This window comes from Schistocerca cancellata, chromosome 1, assembly GCF_023864275.1.
Source record: "Schistocerca cancellata isolate TAMUIC-IGC-003103 chromosome 1, iqSchCanc2.1, whole genome shotgun sequence".
In the NCBI taxonomy this organism is placed as follows: domain Eukaryota; kingdom Metazoa; phylum Arthropoda; class Insecta; order Orthoptera; family Acrididae; genus Schistocerca; species Schistocerca cancellata.
Window position 1 is genome coordinate 911,563,369 of NC_064626.1, and position 24,177 is coordinate 911,587,545.

Below are 24,177 nucleotides of genomic sequence, written 5' to 3' on the forward strand. Positions count from 1 at the left end.
CTTCTGTGCCTGTTTAATTTAGGAATTTTGAATGTTTCATAGGCTAAGGTCTGTAAAGTTATAATGTAGTGAGCTGAACAAAGCAGCGAGCTCATTTTATGTGTGTTAGTCTGGTGCACTAAATGTTGCATGACATAACAAGTTGCCAGCCAACAAGAGTTCACTAGTCAGTAATGATGGCTGACATTTCCTTGATTCTGACTGAATGTATACTTCAAGGTTTAGCGCTTGAATTTAAAAGGTTGATGATCACTGTTATTGCTAAATACAGTACATCAGAAATACAAGCAAAGAGACAAGAGTTATAATTGGCACAAAAAAATGTGGCGGCTGTGTGCCTCCATCACATATTGCCTCAGTCTGGAACATTTCACATTGAATGTCAAGTTTTCCCACTTCTGCAGCAGCCTAGCAGTAGTGTATCATAATAGCGCAGTAAAGCTAAACGTTGCAAGCTGTGTTGGTAGCACTAATTGTGGATTATATCAGCATTTCTTCTCACCCCCCTCCCCTTTCTTCAATGGCCTACAATATTCCCCTATTTCTACCATCATCTGTAGTCTTTTGTGTCTCTCATAACTCATTCAGTCACATCAAATATCAATAGGAAGAAAAAGGGATGAAGTCAAGTGAGACACCATGCAAGACTTCCTCATTAGGAGGAAATGTAAAATCAGGGAATTTTTAGCATTGATAGATGTTTTTCATGGGGTATGAATTTATGGTATGAAAAATGTAAAACCAGAGAAAGTAAAATCAAAGTTCCATTCTAATACACATTTCTGCATTTACCACATGCACACCAAAAAGACAAGAATACCATACTAATGCCTTGTCTACATGTTGGTACTTATTTACCTGTATTGGGGTCACACTATGTCGTGTATATGCTGCAGCAGTGCCCTCAAATGAAGAACCTTTTGATCACTCATTATACAAAGGGAAATTAAAATGTTGCATTATCCCTACTTGTGGCTGAAGTGCAAGAAAATACTGAGAACTGAGAATGTATGACATCATTTTCAAATAAAGGAGATGGGTAAGTTATGTTTTCTTGCTTTTCATTCAGTTACAGATGCAAGAGTAATTTTGGGTAATCTACAGTTAAGTGTTTTGGGACCATTGCTGTTCTTGTTGTATGTTAATGACATTGCAGACAACTTTGATAGCAATGTGAGACTTCCCACATATGATGCACTTATAATGAAGTACTGTCTGAAAAAAGTTACACAAATATTCAGTCAGTGTGCAAAGATGGGCAGCTTGGCTTAAACGTTAAAACATGTAAAACTTTTCAACATTTCACAAAACTCAAATGTGTGGTATCCTATGACTACAGTATCAGTGAATCACAGTTTGATTTGGTCATATGCATTCTCGGGTGTAAGACTTTGTAGGAACATGAAATAATGGAATGATCACATAGGGTGAATTGAGGATAAAGCAGATGGCAGATTTCAGTTTACTCGCAGAACACTAGGAACATGCAACCAGTCTACTGTCTACTGTAATAGAGATGCTGATGGAACTGAAATGGCAGACACTTGAAGGAAGATGCAAACTATGCTCAGAAAACCTACTTACAAAGTTTCAATAACTGGCTTTAAATTATAATTGATGGAATATAGTATTACTCCTTACATACTGCTCAGACAGGGATTGTGAGTGCTACAGCAATCACAGAAGCATTTAAACATTAATTCTTCCCACACCCCATAGAAAATGGAACAGGAAGAAACTCTATTAACTGGTAAAAATGGAAATACCCCCTGCCATGCTTTTGACACTTTTTTGCAGAGTATTTGATTTAGATGTAGATACTGACTCTACTATTTCTGCACACTCTGCTTGATGACCAAATGAAGGAGAAAATCAGGAAATATAGGAGAGAACTTTTTTAACTTTACAGTGTTTGCAGCCCACATTTTAAATTTGTAATTTTTAATTTACTACGTAATAACTATTTAAACTTTTCTGCAATGCAGTAGATGGATAACAAACAGCTGGTACCAAGAAGAGGATAAGTTAACCGTAAAGATCAGTTCTGCTTGCTTAACACTTACACACCTACAGACAAAATTTGTAGCATACATTGGATACTTTACTGGGTACTGTCCTATGAAACAGACTTATGTCTTAATGCAGATAAGGTTGGAAAGTATTTATTTTACATGAGTGTATTCTGTAAAATAGAAAATTAAACATTTTGTTAAAAACTCTTCAAAGGACTTGAAAAGTTTATATTTAAATGCAAATACATTTACTCTCTAATAGTATTAGTCATTTCAGTGAGAGTGAATTTATGGTTAACTGACAAATTCACAACCTCAACACTGAAACTATACATAATTTCTATATGGACTATGCCTTTCTATCCACAATGAAGTTTTATAACCTAGTGTAACAGTCTTTAACAGTTTGCTAGTAGACAAGAGACAGGAAAGAGTAAATCTGTGAATATTCAAAAACAAAGTAAAAAAAAACAGCAACAGCACATTATTAGCCACTTCTACAGCAATTTATCAGAATATCTGGACTGGGGGACATAAATCTGAATTGACATTAATGTCCATGCTAAACACTTTTTTTTTAATTTTCTAATACAACTGTATAGACTACTAACAGCATTTTATGAGTCCCTGTTATTAATTAAGCGAATAAAATAGCTCCAATTATAGTTTATCATTGGAATACTTAACAGAAGAAACCTGCAATGGCTGTTCCTTCCTGTTAATGCATAATTTAATTCATTCTACATTCCTGAAGACTCTACTTCATGAAAGGCTTGAAGGATCACAATTTGTCAATGAAGAAATGAACCTAACTGGGAAATCATTTGAGACTTTCATAGCAGTACTTCCATTCACTATTGTAAATGGCATTATGTTCTGGGTGAACCAGCACCAGTAAAAAAATATTTTCACTACCCAAAAGAGAGTAATCAGCCATGTACAAGTTCTACCTTACATACCCATGCAAAAACTTTTACAGAAAATTAATGATTCTGACAAGAAAATTTCAGTCATTTATGTGTATTACTTTCATGAAAAACTATCCACAGAAATAAAAACACCCATATCACAAACACAACACAAAGAGAAGTGACCTACATTCTGAACTAAAAACCCATAGTATAAGGGAGAAAGGAGTGTATTATACCAGGATGAAAGTGTGTTCTCCTTCAATTCAGTCTACTGTCAATTAACCTTCAAAATTCGAACAGCAGTTCTAATTATTTTTAGTGTACAAAAATAATAGAGTAACAAAAATGTTTGCCCTACTCTTTGACAATCTGAAATTAGTTACAAATAAGTCTAAAAATATGTTGTTAACTTAAATATTAGCATATTTTGTTAAATGTACATCAAGTTTTAAGTTTGCTGCAAATAATACATGTTATGAATGTATAAATAGGTACAAATTATTTATTACCTCCCCTTTCACTTTTATGTATGCATATTCTCACTTATACAATATCAATGAGGAAAGATTGAAAAGTAAATAAAAAAGTTTACTTAAAGTAAGTATCAGTAGCAATGACATATGACTATATGAGAGCCAAAGATCTCTAAATTAAAACTGATAAATTTAATTGTATATTTATCAACAACTGTATTTAAAATATAACTTAAAACAGTTTATGTTACTTTGTATATGTGTATATATATATACAATGTTGCTCTAACTTACAGCACAGAGTCCACAACATGAGGGCATACTAAATCTCTGAGAAGAGTTGGCATTCAGATTCCTTCAGTTGTTACTCAAATCAGATATCAGCTAGCGTATTAAATATGGCAGCTGTCAAATATGAAATTAAGAAACTGTCACAGATTATCTCATAATTACCTTAATGTTAGTCAATGATTACACAGCTTTGGTACTGTAGTTATCAAACACAAATTAAATGTTTAGCATATACAAATTGTCTTAGAAAATGCCTTTTTATATAGATATATCACTGTATATAGTTCTAATGTGTCAAGAAACATTCCTGAAGGAAAAGCTGTCAGTACAGTACACATTATCTTATCTGTTACTGAGTTTGTAAGATAACTTTTCAATTGATATCTCACCTACAAGTTGGTCACTCAATATCTGTTAATGATAAGCACTCACAATGTCTCTGCTGACACAATTCCTTTAATGTAAGAGCTCAATTTGAGCTTTGACATTTGCATGTAATGCAGTACCTATAGTATTTACCTATAAAAATAAACTATATTTTTCTTCCCAAATAAATATTTTACTATCCATAATAACCAAAAGTTATGGTCTTATGTACACTTAACTCTTCACATTTATGTTTAACATATTTATAATAAAGATAACTTGCAGTAAGTGTATATAAAAAATGTACAAATCAAAATTATGAAAATTAATGTTCAAATATTTGATTATGAAGAAAAAGACTGTAATATCTGTTTGCTTAAAGAAAAAGGGTATGGCATAACTCTTTGCTACATAAAATACAAAACAAATGGGATGTCAGATGCATAACACTTAACCACAGCACAGTATTATTGAAATTCACTGTGTGTGTGTGTGTGTGTGTGTGTGTGTGTGTGTGTGTGTGTGGTGTTCTCTTTTCTTTTCTTTTCTTTTCTTTTCTCTTCTTCATCTTCTTCCCTTTTTTGTATTTTTTTTCCAACCAAGAAGCTGAACTAATTTGTTGAATAGAATAGCACATTCTCAGTTAATTTTTTGTAATTATTGTCATTAGTAAAAACTAATACATAATTATAGAAACTGAAAGTAAGATAGCATAGTGATCCGTCTATAGCATAGTGATCAATCTAAAAGATGTTGAAGCATTAGTGGCTGCATATGCACAAGTTTTATTACAAGGAGTCACAGACAAGATGCTCATTTATTCACCTAAGAATGATAATGCCACATTTCAATACGTCCACAAAAAACCAAATCATCCAGAGATGTTTTTTCTGACATGTTTATCTACAGACAATTGTTTACACTGTAAGCTACTGTATTAATGTTATTTTTCTAATACTATAAATTAGGGCAGACTGGTACTCATCACATAGAGGAAACACATCTGTCAACCACTCAACACCTTGCCTATGTGGTTTGTGGCAATCCATCCTAATTCATAATATTATTCCATCCATATTTTCCATTGTTTGATTTTTTTCCAAAATCATTAGTTTCGTACAACATATGTGGAGAAAATCTAATGTAGATAAAAACATTTACAGACATTACTCCACAGACATAGGCATCTGTGCAACAAGGGGTAAGAGGGGGCACTTGTCCCTTCTCCCCACCCTCCCCCTGCCACCCAGAGATCTGAAATATACAGTTCTTATTCATATACTGAATGGACACTCATCCATTTTCTGGAATATAATAAACTTTTTATGTCACCTATAGAACATAGTAGTTTCTATGGCATGACATTTCTCAGAACTGAACATCTCATTTACATAAAAAATTACAATTTCAGAGCCGAATCCCCCCTCCCCCACTCCCAAACATGGAAACATTTCTCTTGATGCTCATTTCAATTTCTTTTATTATTACTGAAAATTGTTCATTAATGTCGTGTTTTGGTGATTGTTGTTGGGTCCATGCATGATATTAACTGCATTCTCTGTAGATATGCACTACAGTTCCAATTAATGTAACAAATTATACCACAATGTTTTGGGTGAAAGTTTCTTTAATTCTGTTAGTTTAAAAATGTGTTTTCTTCACTTGTCAGTCTCTTTAAGTTGATCATTGCTCTTTTTTCCCTATTCTGCTGTGAACTTAGGGTACTGTTCAACCAACTCTGACTAATTCTGCAGGTAGGAGTTCCAAAAGCCCCATATCACTTTTCAAAAAATGTGCCAATTTCTGAAAAATGAAACAAATAAATTGCCTCATTATACATGCAAATAACTGTCACTGTGTGTATCTGCAGACCTACAGTCTTCCAGCTCTAGACATTTAGTTTTTCAAGAGTCTTTCATACCATGTAATTATCTGTGGTGACTTAAACATTAATATGATGAAGCCTGATAAGGCTAGCAACAAATATGTGAATATTCTAAGCTGTTATGGAATATCCTCCCTTGTTAATTGTCCAACTAGAATAATGAAAGAGTCTTCCTCGTCTATAGATCATGTAGCTACAGATATTGATAGCAAAAAATGTCATATTGTTGTCCAAAACCTGGGCCTATCAGACCACCTATGCCAGATCTTAAAAACTAACATTCATGTAGAAACTCCTCTTAAACTGTGCACATTCAAAAGAATGTTTTCCAAATCAGCCCTGTATGCGTTTAAATCCCAGCTAGAATATGAAGATTGGGGGAAGTCTATGCAGAAACTAATGCAAATCAGAAATTTATCAAGTTCATGTCAATTTTTAAACTCAGATTTGAAGAGATGATTCCAAAACCTCTTTATCAAATTAAAATTACAAAGAGAAATTAATGGGCGACTACAGGTATCAAAAAATCCTCAGAAACTCTTAGATATCTCAACTCCGTACAAAATATCAATCTCACACAGAAGTTCTGCAATTCTACAAAAAGTACAGGAAAATATACAGAAAGGTGCTGCTAGCTGCAAAAAAACTTTCAAACAACAAAATATTACTTCAAGCTGAAAACAAGAGCAAAGCAGCCTGGAACACCATCAAACAGGAAACATCTAACTCTGCTAAAAAGGACCTCAATTCACATATTAAAAACAAAGATGTACCAGTAGGTAACCCTAAACAATTAGCTGATTTTGTAAACTCATATTTCAGTAGTATTGCAAAAAAATTACAGCAGAAATTTCCAGATACATATGATTTACCTACTCAGAACCAGCCAGCAAACTCAATGGTGCTCTTGCCAACTACAGAAAGGAAAGTGGCACTAGTAGTACACCAACTAAAACATAAAACTTCAGTAGGACTTGACGAAATCCCAGTCTGTGTAATTAAAGAATGTATAGACTTCATAAAGGGCCCATTAACAGACATAATTAATGAATCTTTCGAATCTGGATACTTTCCGGAGTACCTAAAACAAGCAAAAGTTATACCTATCCTTAAAAACGGAGATGTGGAAAATGTAGAGAACTACAGGCCAATTTCTATACTGTCTATCATTTCTAAAATAATAGAAATACTAGTCAAAAAGAGACTGCTAAATTACCTGAATAAATATAACCTTCTCTCCAGTGGCCAATTTGGTTTTAGGCCCGGAAAAGGCACACAACCTGCTATAGCACAGTTCACCAAAGTAATTTTAAAAGCACTGGACAAAGGTGAAAAATGTAAGTGGTATCTTTTTAGACATGTCAAACGCCTTTGATACAGTTGACCACACAATCTTACTTCATAAATTAGGACAAATAGGAATAAGAGGTATGACAAAGAAGTGGTTCAAATCATTTTCCAAAACAGAGTTCAATGAGTTGAGATATCACAAGTTTCAAGCAATTCCCTTGTAAAACACCTGTCTGACCCAGAACATGTGAATATAGGTGTCCCACAGGGAAGTGTACTAGGCCCAATATTGTTTCTTATTATACATTAACGACTTCCCACAAAGTATCAGACATGAGAAAAAATACTTTTTGCTGATCACAGCAACATAGTAATAACAGGTGAAAATCCAACACAACTGTCAGAAAGAGCAAACGAGGCTCTCAATGATGTCCACAACTGGTCATTAAAAAATAAAGTAACCCTAAATGTAAAGAAAACTAACTATATTAATTTCCAACCGAACAAAAAACACAATGCCACTAGAATAAAAGTTAATGATAATGAATTAGAATGTGTAACAAGTACCAAATTCTTAGGGATGAATGTAGACAGCCAATTGAAATGGACAAACCATGTCAACATTTTGGCAAAGAAATTATCCACAGCATGCTATGCTCTTAGAATCCTGGCACCGATATACAATAATACATGTCTTAAAATAACATATTACAGATATCTACACTCAGTCCTCAGCTATGGGATCATGTTTTGGGGAACAAGTGCCAGTAACATGCAAACTGTGCTCAAAGTACAAAAAAGAGCCATAAGAATAATAACAAACAGCAACAACAGGGCCCACTGTCTAGAATTATTTAGAAAGCTAGGCATTCTAACTGTTTCTTGTGAGTATATCTTTCAGAACATAATGTTCATTACGAAAAATCTCAACATGTATAACACAAACAGCCTAATACATGACCATGAAACAAGATCTTGTCACCACCTCCATCTAAATAGAAAGAACAAGGCAAAGACGCAAAAAAGTATATTTTATAATGGGATAAAACTGTATAACAAATTACCACAGGAAATTAACGAAATAAATGAGCCCCTCACTTTCAGACAAAAGCTTAAAACCTTCCTAGTATGTAAAAGTTGTTATACTCTAAAAGAATATGTAACATAGATGTAGATTATTAGCAACATATGACATTATCACCAAGATACGATGTAATTATAAATGTGTGTATGACTAGGTATAAAAACTACACAAAATATGAGAAATCTGTTTCATTGTAAATGTAAATGTGTGCTCATGTTTTATAAACTGATGACATCTGTACAATATATATTGTTCCATGGATGAATAAATAAATAAATAAATATTCTCACGGGCATGTCAGTTTTCAGTAGAACCAAAAACATCACAGCTGCAATAACTATAATCTAAAATTCCCTTGAAGCAGATAAACACTCCAAACCTTAATATTCCTACAATTATTATAGTTTTACCTTTAGAATGTATATCTACTTTTTATTTCACTGTGGATTTCTATCCTTTGAATACAAAAATAAACCATTTTCTTGGTATTATATGTAACATACAAATAATTTTTATCTTATTTTAAAGACATTTTCAAAATTAGTAATTTTTGTTGTAGACATGGTATCACAGTTTTCTAAAGAAGTAAAATTGAACCGTATTTAGTTCCGATTCTTGTTTTACAAACAAAATTAAATTTGAGGAATCCTAGAAATCCTGAAGGTTACAAATGGTGTTGAAAATAGACAATGTTTGATGCTTTCAGTCCCAATGTAATTGCTTCAGAGTTAACCACTAACATAAGCTGCTAATTGCTTGTTGGAAGATTTAGTAAGTCAAAAATTAATAATTATACAAAACATACAACTTGCTCATTCTTCCACAAGGACACAGGATTCTATATTAAACTGTGTTAAATATTTAAAAGAGTCTATACATGTATCATCAAATTATTGTCATCATTGTGAGACTACCATACTTCTTCTAATACAGATGTATATGGACTGCTATCATTCAGTGCAGGAGATTAATTTAGTGAACATCACAAGTTATAAACTACTGGGAACAACACCTTTCTGAAAGAAAGCATTGAAAATATGACAGAGAATGTCCCTTATCCACACACAAGAATATTTCAATAAATTACTAGATATATTATCAACCCCTGCAGAGTTCTTACTTTTTAGAGACATTATGATTTTTTGAATTTCTTCTACAGTGAACAATCACGTTCTTAGAAATCATTTCAATTGCAATTTTTTTTCCAGTATCGCATTTTAAATAACACTCTCAATGATAGTGATACAATATTTAGTACTAGAAGACACTTTCAGGGTCAACACACAAGTTACTCACACAACTGTGCTCTTCACAATCACTATCAAAGCCAATTATCAATTTCCAAATTACTCCTTGGTTTGCTTTACCACTTGTTCAACTGACTGATTGAATAACATTGGTAACAAGCTACAACCCTGTCTGTAATTACATCTATACTCTGCAAACCACTGGGAAGTAGGTGCAGAGGGTACACCTGATTTTACTGGTTAGTAATGCTTTTCCATATTACATTCATGTATGGAGTGTGGGATGAACAAATGCTTGACCACTTCTGTGTGTGCTATAATCTTGTCTTTGCTGTCTCTGTGGGACAGATAAAGACAGGGTTGGAAAATATTCATAAATTCAGCACTTAATGTATAATTTGGATATTTTTAGTAGCTTTTCATGTATATTATGGATATTCTGTGTATATTTCCAAGTATTGTGGTTTTTTTAATAAAAAAAAAAAAGAAAGAAGATACTCCCCCAAAAGTCCATTCAATACCTGCTGTTAGTCCTATGTGGTACGGGCCCCACACACAGTAGCAGAATTTTAAGATATGTCACAAGAGTGTTTTGTATGAAGTCTCCTTTGCAGATCGATTGCATATCCCTAGTATTTCATCTGTGACTCATTGATAATGTAGTCGTATGATACCACATTTGTTTTGTTTTGTGAAGTGTATAATTTTACTTTACTGTACATTTAAAGCAAGTTGCCAATCTTTGCACCACTATGAAATCGTATCAAGATCTGACTGAATATTTTTGCATCTTCTTTCAGGCAGTATTTCATAAGAGATTATTGCATTATCTGTGAAAGGTCTGAAGTTACTAATAGTATTGTCTGCAAGGTTGTTAATATACACTCCTGGAAATGGAAAAAAGAACACATTGGCACCGGTGTGTCAGACCCACCATACTTGCTCCGGACACTGCGAGAGGGCTGTACAAGCAATGATCACACGCACGGCACAGCGGACACACCAGGAACCGCGGTGTTGGCCGTCGAATGGCGCTAGCTGCGCAGCATTTGTGCACCGCCGCCGTCAGTGTCAGCCAGTTTGCCGTGGCATACGGAGCTCCATCGCAGTCTTTAACACTGGTAGCATGCCGCGACAGCGTGGACGTGAACCGTATGTGCAGTTGATGGGCTTTGAGCGAGGGCGTATAGTGGGCATGCGGGAGACCGGGTGGACGTACCGCCGAATTGCTCAACACGTGGGACGTGAGGTCTCCACAGTACATCGATGTTGTCGCCAGTGGTCGGCGGAAGGTGCACGTGCCCGTCGACCTGGGACCGGACTGCAGCGACGCACGGATGCACACCAAGACCGTAGGATCCTACGCAGTGCCGTAGGGGACCGCACCGCCACTTCCCAGCAAATTAGGGACACTGTTGCTCCTGGGGTATCGGCAAGGACCATTCGCAACCGTCTCCATGAAGCTGGGCTACGGTCCCGCACACCGTTAGGCCGTCTTCCGCTCATGCCCCAACATCGTGCAGCCCGCCTCCAGTGGTATCGCGACAGGCGTGAATGGAGGGACGAATGGAGACGTGTTGTCTTCAGCGATGAGAGCCGCTTCTGCCTTGGTGCCAATGATGGTCGTATGCGTGTTTGGCGCCGTGCAGGTGAGCGCCACAGTCAGGACTGCATACGACCGAGGCACACAGGGCCAACACCCGGCATCATGGTGTGGGGAGCGATCTCCTACACTGGCCGTACACCACTGGTGATCGTCGAGGGGACACTGAATAGTGCACGGTACATCCAAATCGTCATCGAACCCATCATTCTACCATTCCTAGACCGGCAAGGGAACTTGCTGTTCCAACAGGACAATGCACGTCCGCATGTGTCCCGTGCCACCCAACGTGCTCTAGAAGGTGTAAGTCAACTACCCTGGCCAGCAAGATCTCCGGATCTGTCCCCCCATTGAGCATGTTTGGGACTGGATGAAGCGTCGTCTCACGCGGTCTGCACGTCCAGCATGAACGCTGGTCCAACTGAGGCACCACGTGGAAATGGCATGGCAAGCCGTTCCACAGGACTACATCCAGCATCTCTACGATCGTCTCCATGGGAGAGTAGCAGCCTGCATTGCTGCAAAAGGTGGATATACACTGTACTAGTGCCGACATTGTGCATGCTCTGTTGCCTGTGTCTATGTTCCTGTGGTTCTGTCAGTGTGATCATGTGATGTATCTGACCCCAGGAATGTGTCAATAAAGTTTCCCCTTCCTGGGACAATGAATTCACGGTGTTCTTATTTCAATTTCCAGGAGTGTACAATGTGAACAGCAAGGGTCTCAACATGCTTCCCTGGGGCACACCCAGAGTTACTTCTACATCTGTCAGTGACTCTCCATCCAAGATACCTTCTGCATTCTCCCTACAAAGAAATCCTCGATCCAGAAACAAATTTCACTTGATATTCCATATGTCTATCCTTTTTATAATATAGATGTAGATGTTGTATTAAGTCAAATGCTTTCTGGATATGATGCACCTAGCTGACTGCCTTGTTCCATAGCTTCCAAGTCGTCATGGAAGAAAAATGCAAGTCAGGTTTCGCATGATCAATGTTTGCGGAATCCATGCTGTTTGGCATGGCCTGGGGCCATGTCTCGGGAAGAGGTAAGGACCTGCAAGAAATGCCATTCAGTGAATGGTGCATTTAAGGGCTCAGCGTTGTGCGAGATGAAACAAAGGGGAGTCTGTTCAACTCTACATTTCTGCCGAAGAGAGGTAGTAGGATAGGAAGACGATACCCATGCTGTCGCAAAGTGTGTCGCAAGATGTTCCACGAGGACCAGTGGATCAGTGCCCAGAGCACCTTGGAGGTTAAGACCCTAGACATGTGACTGTCATTGGCAGCCCAAAGGCTACAGAGTTTGGACCAAACCTGCGATGGAGAGGCATTATGTCCCCAGGGAGGAAACATAGTGCTCCCAGCATTCCTTTTTACTCCACTGAATAATGTAACAAGCCTTAGCAAGGAGATGCTTACAAGCGAGGAGGTGGTCTGTGAAGGGTGTCACTTAAATCACTGCAGCGCCCGTCAGCGGTCCTGGACAGTGACGGTGACATCCTTGGACCACCACGGTACTGGTCGACGACAAGGGGGACCTGTGGATAGGGGGACTGCAGTGCCAGCATGAAGAATAGGGTCAGAGACACCTTGCACAACTACATAAATGGCATTCGAGAGGGAGTTGTCGAAGTGCACAGCAGACGTATGTAAAGGCCAATTGGCCCTGCAGAATGCCCTTCATTGGGGCCTGTCTGCTTGGTGGCAGTAGGGGAACGTTAGAATCACCATAAAGTGGTCACTGTCACAAAAGTCATCATGGGATGACCAATGTAGGGAAGCTACAAGGGCAGGGGAAGAGATCGTGAGATCAAGAGCAGAGAAGGTGCCGTGGATAAACGGGGGCGGAAGTTGTTGGATTAAGGTAGACAGTTCAACGTAAGGAAGTGGCCTACCTGGAGGGAAGTAGACATTGCAAATGGTGATTGCCAGAGTCGTTTGCACTCAAACCACTATTGCTTCCATGTTGGTACAGAGGGGTATCCAGTCACTAATGACATCGGAGTGAACCAAAGTGCAGAACCCACCAGGTGCTAACCCAGGGCCGGCATGGTTCTGACAGAACACCCGATAACAATGAAATGTTGGAGGTGGTCATCACAGAAAAGCGTATCTTGAAGAACAAGACAGAATGCAGAATAGGAGGAAACAAGACATTGCATTTCTGGTAGGTGACTATAGTATCTGTTTAATTTCACTGGATGATCATGTGGTGAAAGTCCAAGTTAGACATAAAGAAGCTGAGAGGAGGTGATGTCACTCAGTCAGTGGCCGTCACTGACAATGAAGAGATAACATTCATAAATAAACTGTCAGATTCAGTTTGCGAGGGGGGAGATGGCACCTCGGGGGGCATCGGGGGTGCCTTGTCTTGGGATATATGTTTCTTCTTCTTCTCTTTCAGAAGTGGAGGAAGGCAGGGCACAGGGGGAGTACAGACATCTGCAAGATATGGAACTGAAAGAGAACAGGTGACCTTGGGTCGCACAGATGGTGTGTCCGTGGCTGAGTGGTGGTAGGAATCTTCCGGCCTGAGAGACGCCAGAGAGAGGGGTCCCAGGAGGGAGCTCAATCACCGGCAGGTGCCGAAGAAAGGGGGCACTTCTTCAGCTGGGGAGGAGGAGCAGCTCCCAGATGGGAGGTCATGGAAACTGCAGGGGAGAGGGGAACTGGGCTGGGGTAAGGAAGAGGAAGAAATGAAGTAACAGAGGCAAAATTTGGAGATAGGGACACTGGATGGAGTCTCTCATAATTTTGGCGAGCCGCAGCATAAGACAGGCAATCTAGGGACTTGTATTCTTGGGTCTTCTTTCTCTCTCATAAGCTGGGCAATTCGGTGAGCGAAAGGAGTGGCGGTCAGCACAATTGACACACACAGGTGGTGGAACACAGGGGCTTCCCTCGTGGAGTGGGTGTCCACAGTCACCACACAAAGACATATGCCCAAAACGCAAGCATCGAAATCACTGCATAGGTGCAGGGACGTACAGCTTCACGTCACACCTGTAGCACATAACCTTGACCTCCTCTGGGAGAGTATCCCCCTCGAAAGCCAGAATGAAGGTGCGAGTATTGGTGCAGTTATCTTTGTGAACCTTCTGCACATGTCGAACAAAATGAACGCCATGCCACCCCAGATTAGCCCGGAGTTCCTCATCAGTGCGCAGGAAGAGGTCCCAATGAAAATCTCTCCCCGGACCATATTCAGAGATTGGTGAGAAGTAATAGACACTGGGACATTGCCACGACAATCACAGGTGTGAAGAGCTGCAGATTGGGTGGCAGAAGAAGCTTTGATCAACAGGGAGCCCAACTGCATCTTACTAAGACTCCACTTCACCAAACTTGTCCTCGATATTTTCCACAAAAAACAATGGCTTTGTGGCGGTGAATGTGTCCTCATCCATCCTAGTACAGATGAGGTAACAGGGAAAGGGTTTCATCCCATGATGGCGAGCCTGGCCCTACTCCCATGGTGTAGCCAGGAAAGGGAAGGTTGCCGGGTCATACGGAACTGCATTCAATGGTCCTTCACCATTCAAAGAGATGGCCATTTGAGAAGGGCCAAATTTTTGCAGCTAGATACGCTTAATGCGCCAAGCTACTGCCCTGATACCACCCATTCCAACCAGGGGCTCTCCCCATGGGTGCCACCCAGCCAAAGCAACAGCCGTCTGTCACAGCGGCCGTTTCCAGGACTTCTGATGCTTCAGGAAGATAATCCAGCACTCCTTATTCCTTGACATACATGGGGAGGGAACAACTCATGTATCTGTTGAGACAGGGGACTCAGTCATATGGATTCATTAACAGCCCCACCACACAGAATGGCTATGCATGCTGGTGGCCTAGCAGGGTGGAAGGGGGCTACAGTGGGGAAGGGAGAGAAGGAAAGGGGTAGAAGAATCCACACCGTAGTTGCTAGGGAAGGAGTTCTTCCCCAAAAGACTCACACTGAAAACAGGAAATTTTGAAGTGGAGGTCACACCTCAAGCAGGGACCTAAATGCCAAAAAGGATGAAAGAAAGGGCTTAAGGAACAAAATTGCAACCAGTACAGGAAACCAGGTGGATAGCCAGGTCGACATAAGTTAGAACACTGAGAGAGCGGAAGGAGGGGGCAACAGGGAAGGAATGAGGATAGGGAGGGAGGGCACAGTGAAGGAAATGCAGCCAGGGAAGGAAGCATTGGCTGCAATAGCTCAGGGCCTCATGTGTGATATGTGATTTATTCATCTCATTATGTACAACTTTCAAATCATTTGATTTGATGTACAGGAGACATGTAAAGGTTTACAAAAGAAACTTTTTTCACTTTTTTAAGATAAATACAAAAGTTTACATTATATTTCACATTTCTAAGTTACAGTTACACATGTACATAAAATAATACATGTAATACAATCCCTACAGGAGCTGGTATACAGAGTAAAAGGCATATTACTATAAACAAAATTAGGTCTACTTTGGGTCTTCGCGTTGATTCCACAATGCCATGTCTCGTAAGCGATGACATCTCGGTCGGCAAAAGATTCAAGTCCAGGCAGCGAAGCGTTCTCACAGCGAAAATAGTGAGTGTAAACTGGCAGTGGGTGGTTTACACTCGCTATTGTTCACTGTGAGAACACTCACTACCTCGCTCAAAAAGATCCTGTATTCAGTCTAACAGCAACACTCACATGCAACTCAGGCTGTGTGTGTTAGGTTTTTGTGTGTCTGTGCACTTTATACATCTGAAGCACTCTTTTGTCTTGATTTTGTGCTTCTTACGTAAGCAGTCCCCCCCCCCCCCCCCCCCCATGAACCATGGACCTTGCCGTTGGTGGGGAGGCTTGCGTGCCTCAACGATACAGATAACTGTACCGTAGGTGCAGCCACAAGGGAGGGGCATCTGTTGAGAGACCAGACAAAGATGTGGTTCCTGAAGAAGGGCAGCAGCCTTTTCAATAGTTGCAGGGGCAGCAGTCTGGATGATTGACTGATCTGGCCTTGTAGCACTAACCCAAACAGTCTTGCTGTGCTGGTACTGTGAACGGCTGAAAGCAAGGGGAAACTACAGCCGTACTTTTCCCGAGGGCATGCAGCTTTACTGTATGGTTAAATGATGATGACGTCCTCATGGGTAAAATATTCCGGAGGGAAAATAGTGCCCCATTTGGATCTCCGGGCGGGGACTACTCAGGAGGACGTTGTTATCAGGAGAAAGAAAACTGGAGCGTGGAATGTAAGATCCCTTAATCGGGCAGGTAGGTTAGAAAATTTAAAAAGGGAAATGGATAGGTTAAAGTTAGATATAGTGGGAATCAGTGAACTTCGGTGGAAGGAGGAACAAGACTTCTGGTCAGGTGAATATAGGGTTATGAATACAAAATCAAATAGAGATAATGCAGGAGAAGGTTTAATAATGAATAAAAAGAACTAGGAATGCGGGTAAGTTACTATAAACAGCATAGCGAATGCATTATTGTGGCCAAGACAGATACAAAACCCACGCCTACCACAGTAGTACAAGTTTATAAGCTGACTAACTCCGCAGATGATGAAGAGATTGATTAAATGTATGATGAGATAAAAGAAATTATTCAGATAGTGAAGGGAGATGGAAAATTTAATAGTCATGGGTGACTGGAATTCAATAGTAGGAAAAGGAAGAGAAGGAAACGTAGTAGGTGACTATGGAATGGGGATGAGGAATGAAAGAGGACGCCACCTGGTAGAATGTTGCACAGAGCATAACTTAATCACAGCTAACACTTGGTTCAAGAATCATAAAAGAAGGCTGTATACATGGAAGAAGCCTGGAGATGCTGACAGGTTTCAGATAGATTATATAATGGCCAGACAGAGATTTAGGAACCAGGTTTTAAATTGTAAGCATTTCCAGGAGCAGATATGGACACTCACCACAATCTATTGGTTATGAACTGTAGATTAAAACTAAAGAAACTGCAAAAAGGTGGGAATTTAAGGAGATGGGACCTAGATAATTTGACAGAACCAAAGGTTGTAGAGAATTTCTGGGTGAGCATTAGGGAACGATTGACAAGAATGGGGGAAAGAAATACAGTAGAAGAAGAACGGGTAGATTTGAGAGATGAAATAGTGAAGGCAGCAGAGGATCAAGCAGGTAAAAAGACGAGGGCTACTAGAAATCCTTAGGTAACAGAAGAGATACTGAATTTAATTGATGAAAGGAGAAAATATAAAAATGCAGTATATGAAGCAGGCAAAAAGGAATACAAAAGTCTCAAAAATGAGATCGACAGGAAGTACAAAATGGCTAAGCACCGATGGCTAGAGGACAAATGTAAGGATGTAGAGAGATATATTACTAGTGGTAAGATAGATACTGCCTACAGGAAAATTAAAGAGACCTTTGGAGAAAAGAGAACCACTTGCATGAATATCAAGAGCTCAGATGGAAATCCAGTTCTAAGCAAAGAAGGGAAAGCAGAAGGGTGGAAGGAGTATATAGAGGGTCTATACAAGGGCAATGTTCTTGAGGACAATATTATGGAAATGGAAGAGGATGTAGATGAAGATAATATGGGACATATGATAATGCGTGAAGAGTTTGACAGAGCAATGAAAGACCTAAGTCGAAACAAGCATTCCATTATAACTACTGATAGCCTTGGGAGAGGCAGCCCTGACAAAACTCTTCCATCTGGTGAGCAAGATGTATGAGACTGGCGAAATGCCCTCAGACTTCAAGAAGAATATAATAATTCCAATCACAAAGAAAGAAAAGATGTGAAAATTACCAACTATCAGTTTAATAAGCCACGGCTGCAAAATATTAACACAAATTCTTTACAGACGAATGGAAAAACTGGTAGAAGCCAACCTCAGGGAAGATCAGTTTGGATTCCGTAGAAATGTTGGAACACATGAGGCAATACTGACCCTACGACTTATCTTAGAAAACAGATTAAGGAAAGGCAAACCTACATTTCTAGCATTTGTAGACTTAGAGAAAGCTTTTGACAATGTTAACTGGAATACTCTCTTTCAAATTCTAAAGGTGGCAGGGGTAAAATACAGGGAGCGAAAGGCTATTTACAATTTGTACAGAAACCAGATGGCAGTTATAAGAGTTGAGGGACATGAAAGGGAAGCAGTGGTTGGGAAGGGAGTAAGACAGGGTTGTAGCCTCTCCCCGATGTTATTCAATCTGTATATTGAGCAAGCAGTAAAGGAAACAAAAGAAAAATTCGGAGTAGGTATTAAAATACATGGAGAAGAAATAAAAACTTTGAGGTTCGCCGATGACATTGTAATTCTGTCAGAGACAGCAAAGGACTTGGAAGAGCAGTTGAACAGAATGGATGGTGTCTTGAAGGGAGGATATAAGATGAACATCAACAAAAGCAAAATGAGGATAATGGAATGTAGTTGAATTAAGTCGGGTGATGTTGAGGGTATTAGATTAGGAAATGAGACACTTAAAGTAGTAAAGGAGTTTTGCTATTTGGGGAGCAAAATAACTGATGATGGTTGAAGTAGAGAGGATATAAAATGTAAACTGGCAATGGGAAGGAAAGCGTTTCTGAAGAAGAGAAATTTGTTAACATCGAGTATAGATTTAAGTGTCAGGAAGTCATTTCTGAAAGTATTTGTATGGAGTGTAGCCATGTATGGAAGTGAAACATGGATGATAAATAGTTTGGACAAGAAGAGAATAGAAGCTTTCAAAATGTGGTGCTACAGAAGAATGCTGAAGATTAAATGGGTAGATCACATAACTAATGAGGAAGTATTGAATAGGATTGGGGAGAAGAGAAGTTTGTGGCACAACTTGACCAGAAGAAGGGATCAGTTGGTAGGACATGTTCTGAGGCATCAAGGGATCACCAATTTAGTATTGGAGGGCAGCGTGGAGGATAAAAATCGTAGGGGGAGACCAAGAGACGAATACACTAAGCAGATTCAGAAGGACGTAGGTTGCAGTAGGTACTGGGAGATGAAGAAGCTTGCACAGGATAGAGTAGCATGGAGAGCTGCATCAAACCAGTCTCAGGACTGAAGACCACAACAACAACAACAATATCATTTTACTTTGTTATGACCTTTCTTTCTTAAATAACTTTTTACTAATTTCTACTCTTCAACTGGGTTCTGACTTCGCCTTAACTGTTCACAAATTTTTACAATTTCTCTCTCTTCCTTAATTCCCTGAATATACATTATTCTGAAAATTCTGTTGTCCTGAATGTTCTCATTTTCAAGTTAACCCCCCCCCCCCCCCCGCCCCTCCCATTGTAATCTAGATAAAACATCTGCTGCGATGCTTTGTTCGTCTAATGTACTGGATGGTATAATCAAACTGTTGCAAGTAAACTGCCCACCTGGTGATTCTATTGTGGTACAGTCTGCACTCTTGTAAGTAACATAACACTTTGTGGTTGTGTAAACTATTACTTGTGTCCTACTAGGTAATTCTTGAATTTCTTAAGACCCCAAATGATGGCCGATAGTTCCTTTTCAGTAACAGTATAGTTCTTCTCATATTTTGTAAATCCCTAGTAGCAAAACTAATTGAATGCTGTTCTATCTTTCCATTAATTTCTCTCTCTTGAAACAAGTGTACACCTAAACCATAATCCCTAAACATAATCCCCTCCATCAGTCATTAAACAAAATGGCAATGACAATTTGGGTCTCTGTAGTATGTCACTAGTGCATAGCTGTTTCTTAATTTTATCAAATGCTTCCTGACAGTTTTTAGTCCATTCTCAGATACTATTTCTCTTTGACAACTCCTGAAGACAGGGTGCATGAAGTGCTTGTGTTCTGATGTACTTCTTGAAAAAAATGCATAAACCATAGAATGATCTAAGTTCTTTCTTTGTCTTTGGTTTTGGAAATTCTGCAGTGGCCAAAAGTTTGTTTTTTCAGGCAGAATTCCCTCTTTGCTAATCATGCGACCTAGAAAATTTAACTCTTTCACACCAGATTTGCACTTTTCTAATTTTGACATCATGCCTTCCTGTCTAAATTTTTCTGCAACCTCCATCAAAATTTCTGTGCATTCTCCGAAGTTTAATTAGTAACCAAAATGTCATCTACATAAATGATCAGCTTTGACAGTAAATCACTACTTAACACAAAACCACAAGCACGTATAAATTCTGCAACAGATATATTTAAGCCAAAGGGTACAATACAGTACTGAAAACTCCTCTTGTTGTACAGTAATGCTGTGTATTGCCTTGAGTTGAGTTCTACAGTAATTCGGTGAAAACCTGATGTTATATCACGGCTAGTAAAGTATTTAGTCATGGAATTTGTTCAAAATTTTTTCCATGAATTGAGGATGATCTGCCTCTTTTCCTAAGTTTATTTAAGTGTTGAGAATCAAGGACTAATTTTACGCCTTCATTTTTCTTGGAAATGACCACCAGTGGATTACTGTACTGGTTGCTGCTTCTCTCTACTAGCCTCCATTTCTGCAGTTTCTGTAATTCTCTTTCAACTATTTTTCTGTTGCAAATGGGGACATAATAAGGTTGGACAAAAAAGGATTATGTTGTCTCAATTTCAATCTACAGATATAGTTTTTCACTCCACCTGGCTTTTCACGAAAGATTTCACAGTAATCTGACAAAAAATTATATAAATTTTCTTTTCCTCTACCACTCAAATTATCTGGTGTGTTTATTTTATCTGAAACTAACTGTGAAAAGCTGTCACTACCCAGTTGGTTATCAGAAAATTCTTCTTCCTCCTCTGTCTAATTCCTGTCATCAAAAACTTCAACAGGTTCATTTCATTTAAAATCACCCAAAATAAAGAAATCTCGTTGCCATCGTGTCACAGATATTTGTGAAAATTTGGTGTAAGAAAGTACATAAATAGAAAGTGATAAAATAATTTTTTTCAGATTTTCTAGATCAAAACTGTAGTCAGGGGGCCATTTTGAAATGTGTAGCATTGTCTCCATTTGGTGTCAGTACGAAAGGTAGGTTGAAAGTTTTTAACTACTATAAGTCCCTTACTTATAAATCAATTTTATTAAATCTGGTGTCATTAGAAAGATAAAAGGACCAACTATATCACTAAACTATAAAAATGATGCAACTGTGCATATAAATATGTTGAAATCTGTAATTAAAGTCATTTTTCAATTTTTTTTTTTTTTAACAAACTTCATGAATTTTTTTCATCAAAATCACAAGTTCCACCATTTTAAATTTTGTCTCAAAGAATATTTATTCTCATGCATTTCAACATAACAAAAATCAGAAGGGTGTTTGTTCTGTTTAATCATTTAAAATGGAAAGAACATAAATATTAATAATAATATACATGTTTCATTTTGTGACTCTTACCTAGTGGTCAAAAATGATGGTCATTTCTCATAAAACACATTCATAAAATTCTAAAAAGCATTCATTCTTTCAAACAAGTTTTCAGTGGCCGACAATATTATGTCTGATTCAAAAGTATATAAACGACCAGTACTTGTGCTTGCACTAGGAGCAGGCCAAATCATTAAAATGTTTTCATAAGGTATCCAGCAAACATCAGTGTGAAGTGGCCATGAATAACTTGAGGAAGGGCCACTTGGACTCATGAACTTGACTTTTGCATCTCTGTGTTCTTCACTTATCACTAGAATTTTTCCAAGCCACCACTGGTTATCATTGACAGTTGCAACAAATGTTTCTTCTTTAATTGTGTTACAGGCAGTGTTTTGAATTCCAAGAGGAACTTGAATGAATTTAGTAGTTGATGAAACACACTTTATCAGCAACTTGTTTTCATTCAGCGGTTTGAAAAAATGATTTACTCTTGTCCCAAGAATGGTAGAACCAGTCTCATATCATTTTTGTAACATGTTTGTGAACTTTGTTATCTCCTCTGTTGTAACATAAAAGGTTTCAATTCCTGCAACATGAGTTTTGGCACATGTAAACAGATCTTTTGGACTTAAAATGTGATTGTCGTATGGACGCTGTGAACTTGCCCTTGTTGCTAAACATTTAATAGTACCACCAACTTCATCACATACATTTTTGCCATGACCAGTGGCAAAAAATTCCATTCTGCAGTTACTCTGTGATCTTGCTTGTGATGGCACAAATTAAAAAAGTTCTTAAAGTTCTTACATTGTGCAGAACTGCCATCACTGAAGTACATAACATGCTGGATGAGTGGCAATTGTTCCAATACATAAGTGAGAGCAGTTTTCTGGAAAACATAGAATGTGTTTGTATCAAGCTGCAGTCACTTATACAACACAATGACATTGACTTAATGCAATCTTCTGTTTTAAAGTACACCACAAAAGGATGAAGGGTGACTTGAATGTTCTGCCAGCAAAATCCTTGTGCAGCATCCTGAAGCAAACAGGTATAGTTCTATGCAAAATCCACTATGATGATGCATGTAGTATCAGGGAGGGTTTCTTTGTTTGATTTGAAGTAGTGAGTCTGAGATTTTGATACATAATGATGTGGTAGGTTTTGAAAATTTGCATGAGATACTCAACAAATTCATCGGTCATCTTCATTAATGTCTCCAGTGTAAGTCAATCAGTTTGAATCCATTGTTTGAATACAACATTTTCAGAGTCTTGTAGGGACTCCAACTCCATTAAAAAAATTGCACAGTTCATATTTGTCAGGACACCAAGAACAGCGATGCAGCATACACTCCTCATTTTCCAAATTGCACACAAGTTCGTGTGGAAGTTCAGTGTACAGTTCTTTCACATGTGCACCATGCATTAACAGTTATACGTTTTGGTGATACGTGCATACACGTACGTTATGCATTCCATGACTGTTAACAGTAATACATTCTTTTGGCCGAAGTTCACAAAATTTAGTAAAACCAGTTTTATCTTCTGGGCATTTTTCTCTGAAAGCTAAGGTATCTTTCAGATTATGTAAAATTAGTCTTTCTGTCTTATACACTCATTTGCCATTTTATGAACGGACAGACAGTCTTTTTTATTAGCAAAAATGTGACTTTTATCATCTTCACAGTAAAAATTCTGGACACATTTTTCCACATCCTTACCTGTTCTGTTTCCCACTTTATAACTCCCTCTTGACAAAATACCATCTTCCTTTAGCAATAGCCTCGATTTCTTTACCATGTATTCGGTAGTGTTAAAAAACATTTGGATTTTTTCTTTACTCCATGAAGCTGGTGCTAAGGTAAGTATTAGTAGTTTTTCTTTAACAGAACTTGTGCTGAATTTCTCTTCAATATTTTGCATTAAAATATTACAGTCTGTACATTCAGCACTGCCAGTTTCTTCAGACACATTTTTCACTTGAACATGTAGCACTTATGATGCTGTTTGCTGGAATTTTAAAGCTAAGCGATGAAACTTGGATCGAATGTATTCTGGATGCCTGTCTTGTGCTTTCTTATTAACCTTAAATGGTGAAATTTCAAGTAATTCACAACTTTCATTAAGGTTTTGAAGAGCTGTAGATGGATCTGGTGTATATTCTTGATCTTCAACTTCACATTCATCCATCCCTGGAAGGTTACCCCCATAGGAGATAAAAGGTCTGTACAGCATGTTACGCACAGCTTGGTACCTGGGATAAGTCCATGGGTTTTATATTTCCTAGCCACAGCTGAAGATGTTAAAGACTGCTTAGCAGTCTTTTTACCATGCTTCTTAAAAGGGTCACAACAAATTCTTTGTCTGTCTTCAAATGTTCCCAAATAGAGCCTTTTGTGAGAAGAACAAACACACTCAATATTTTCACAGATGCTTCTTAGCTTCAGTACTTCAATATCATCTTGGTTCAGGCTTGACATATCTATTAAATCCAGCTCTTCACTGCTACTACTTTTCTTCTGACACAACTGCTAACACAAAACCTAAAGAACATTTGTTTTCCATTGTGATTTTTAATCAACTGTGTATGTTGCAGAAAAGAACTGGATTGTTTGAAACTTTTTCTTGTTCTCTAATTAGTCAAGAATGTACTGTGAAGAATCAGTAAGGGGGAAATGAGAAAGAGTTAATGACCACTTTATTA

The 24,177-nt window shown here is 38.4% G+C and overlaps 1 protein-coding gene across 4 annotated transcripts in view; it reads right to left on the bottom strand.

The window, feature by feature from the left end:
* Positions 1-24,177, bottom strand: part of LOC126191208 (cGMP-dependent protein kinase, isozyme 1-like) — a 410,062-nt gene that overhangs the window by 379,856 nt on the left and 6,029 nt on the right. The window contains exon 2 of one of the 4 annotated variants that reach the window (XM_049932009.1): positions 3,691-3,801. The exons of 1 other annotated variant lie outside the window; for it this stretch is intronic. In XM_049932009.1, coding sequence (XP_049787966.1) covers positions 3,691-3,717 — 27 coding nt within the window. In that variant the 5' untranslated portion in view covers positions 3,718-3,801. Of the gene's footprint in view, positions 1-3,690; positions 3,815-3,849; positions 4,096-24,177 lie in introns of those variants that run through there. 2 more of the 4 variants (XM_049932031.1, XM_049932016.1) reach the window with 2 other exon arrangements.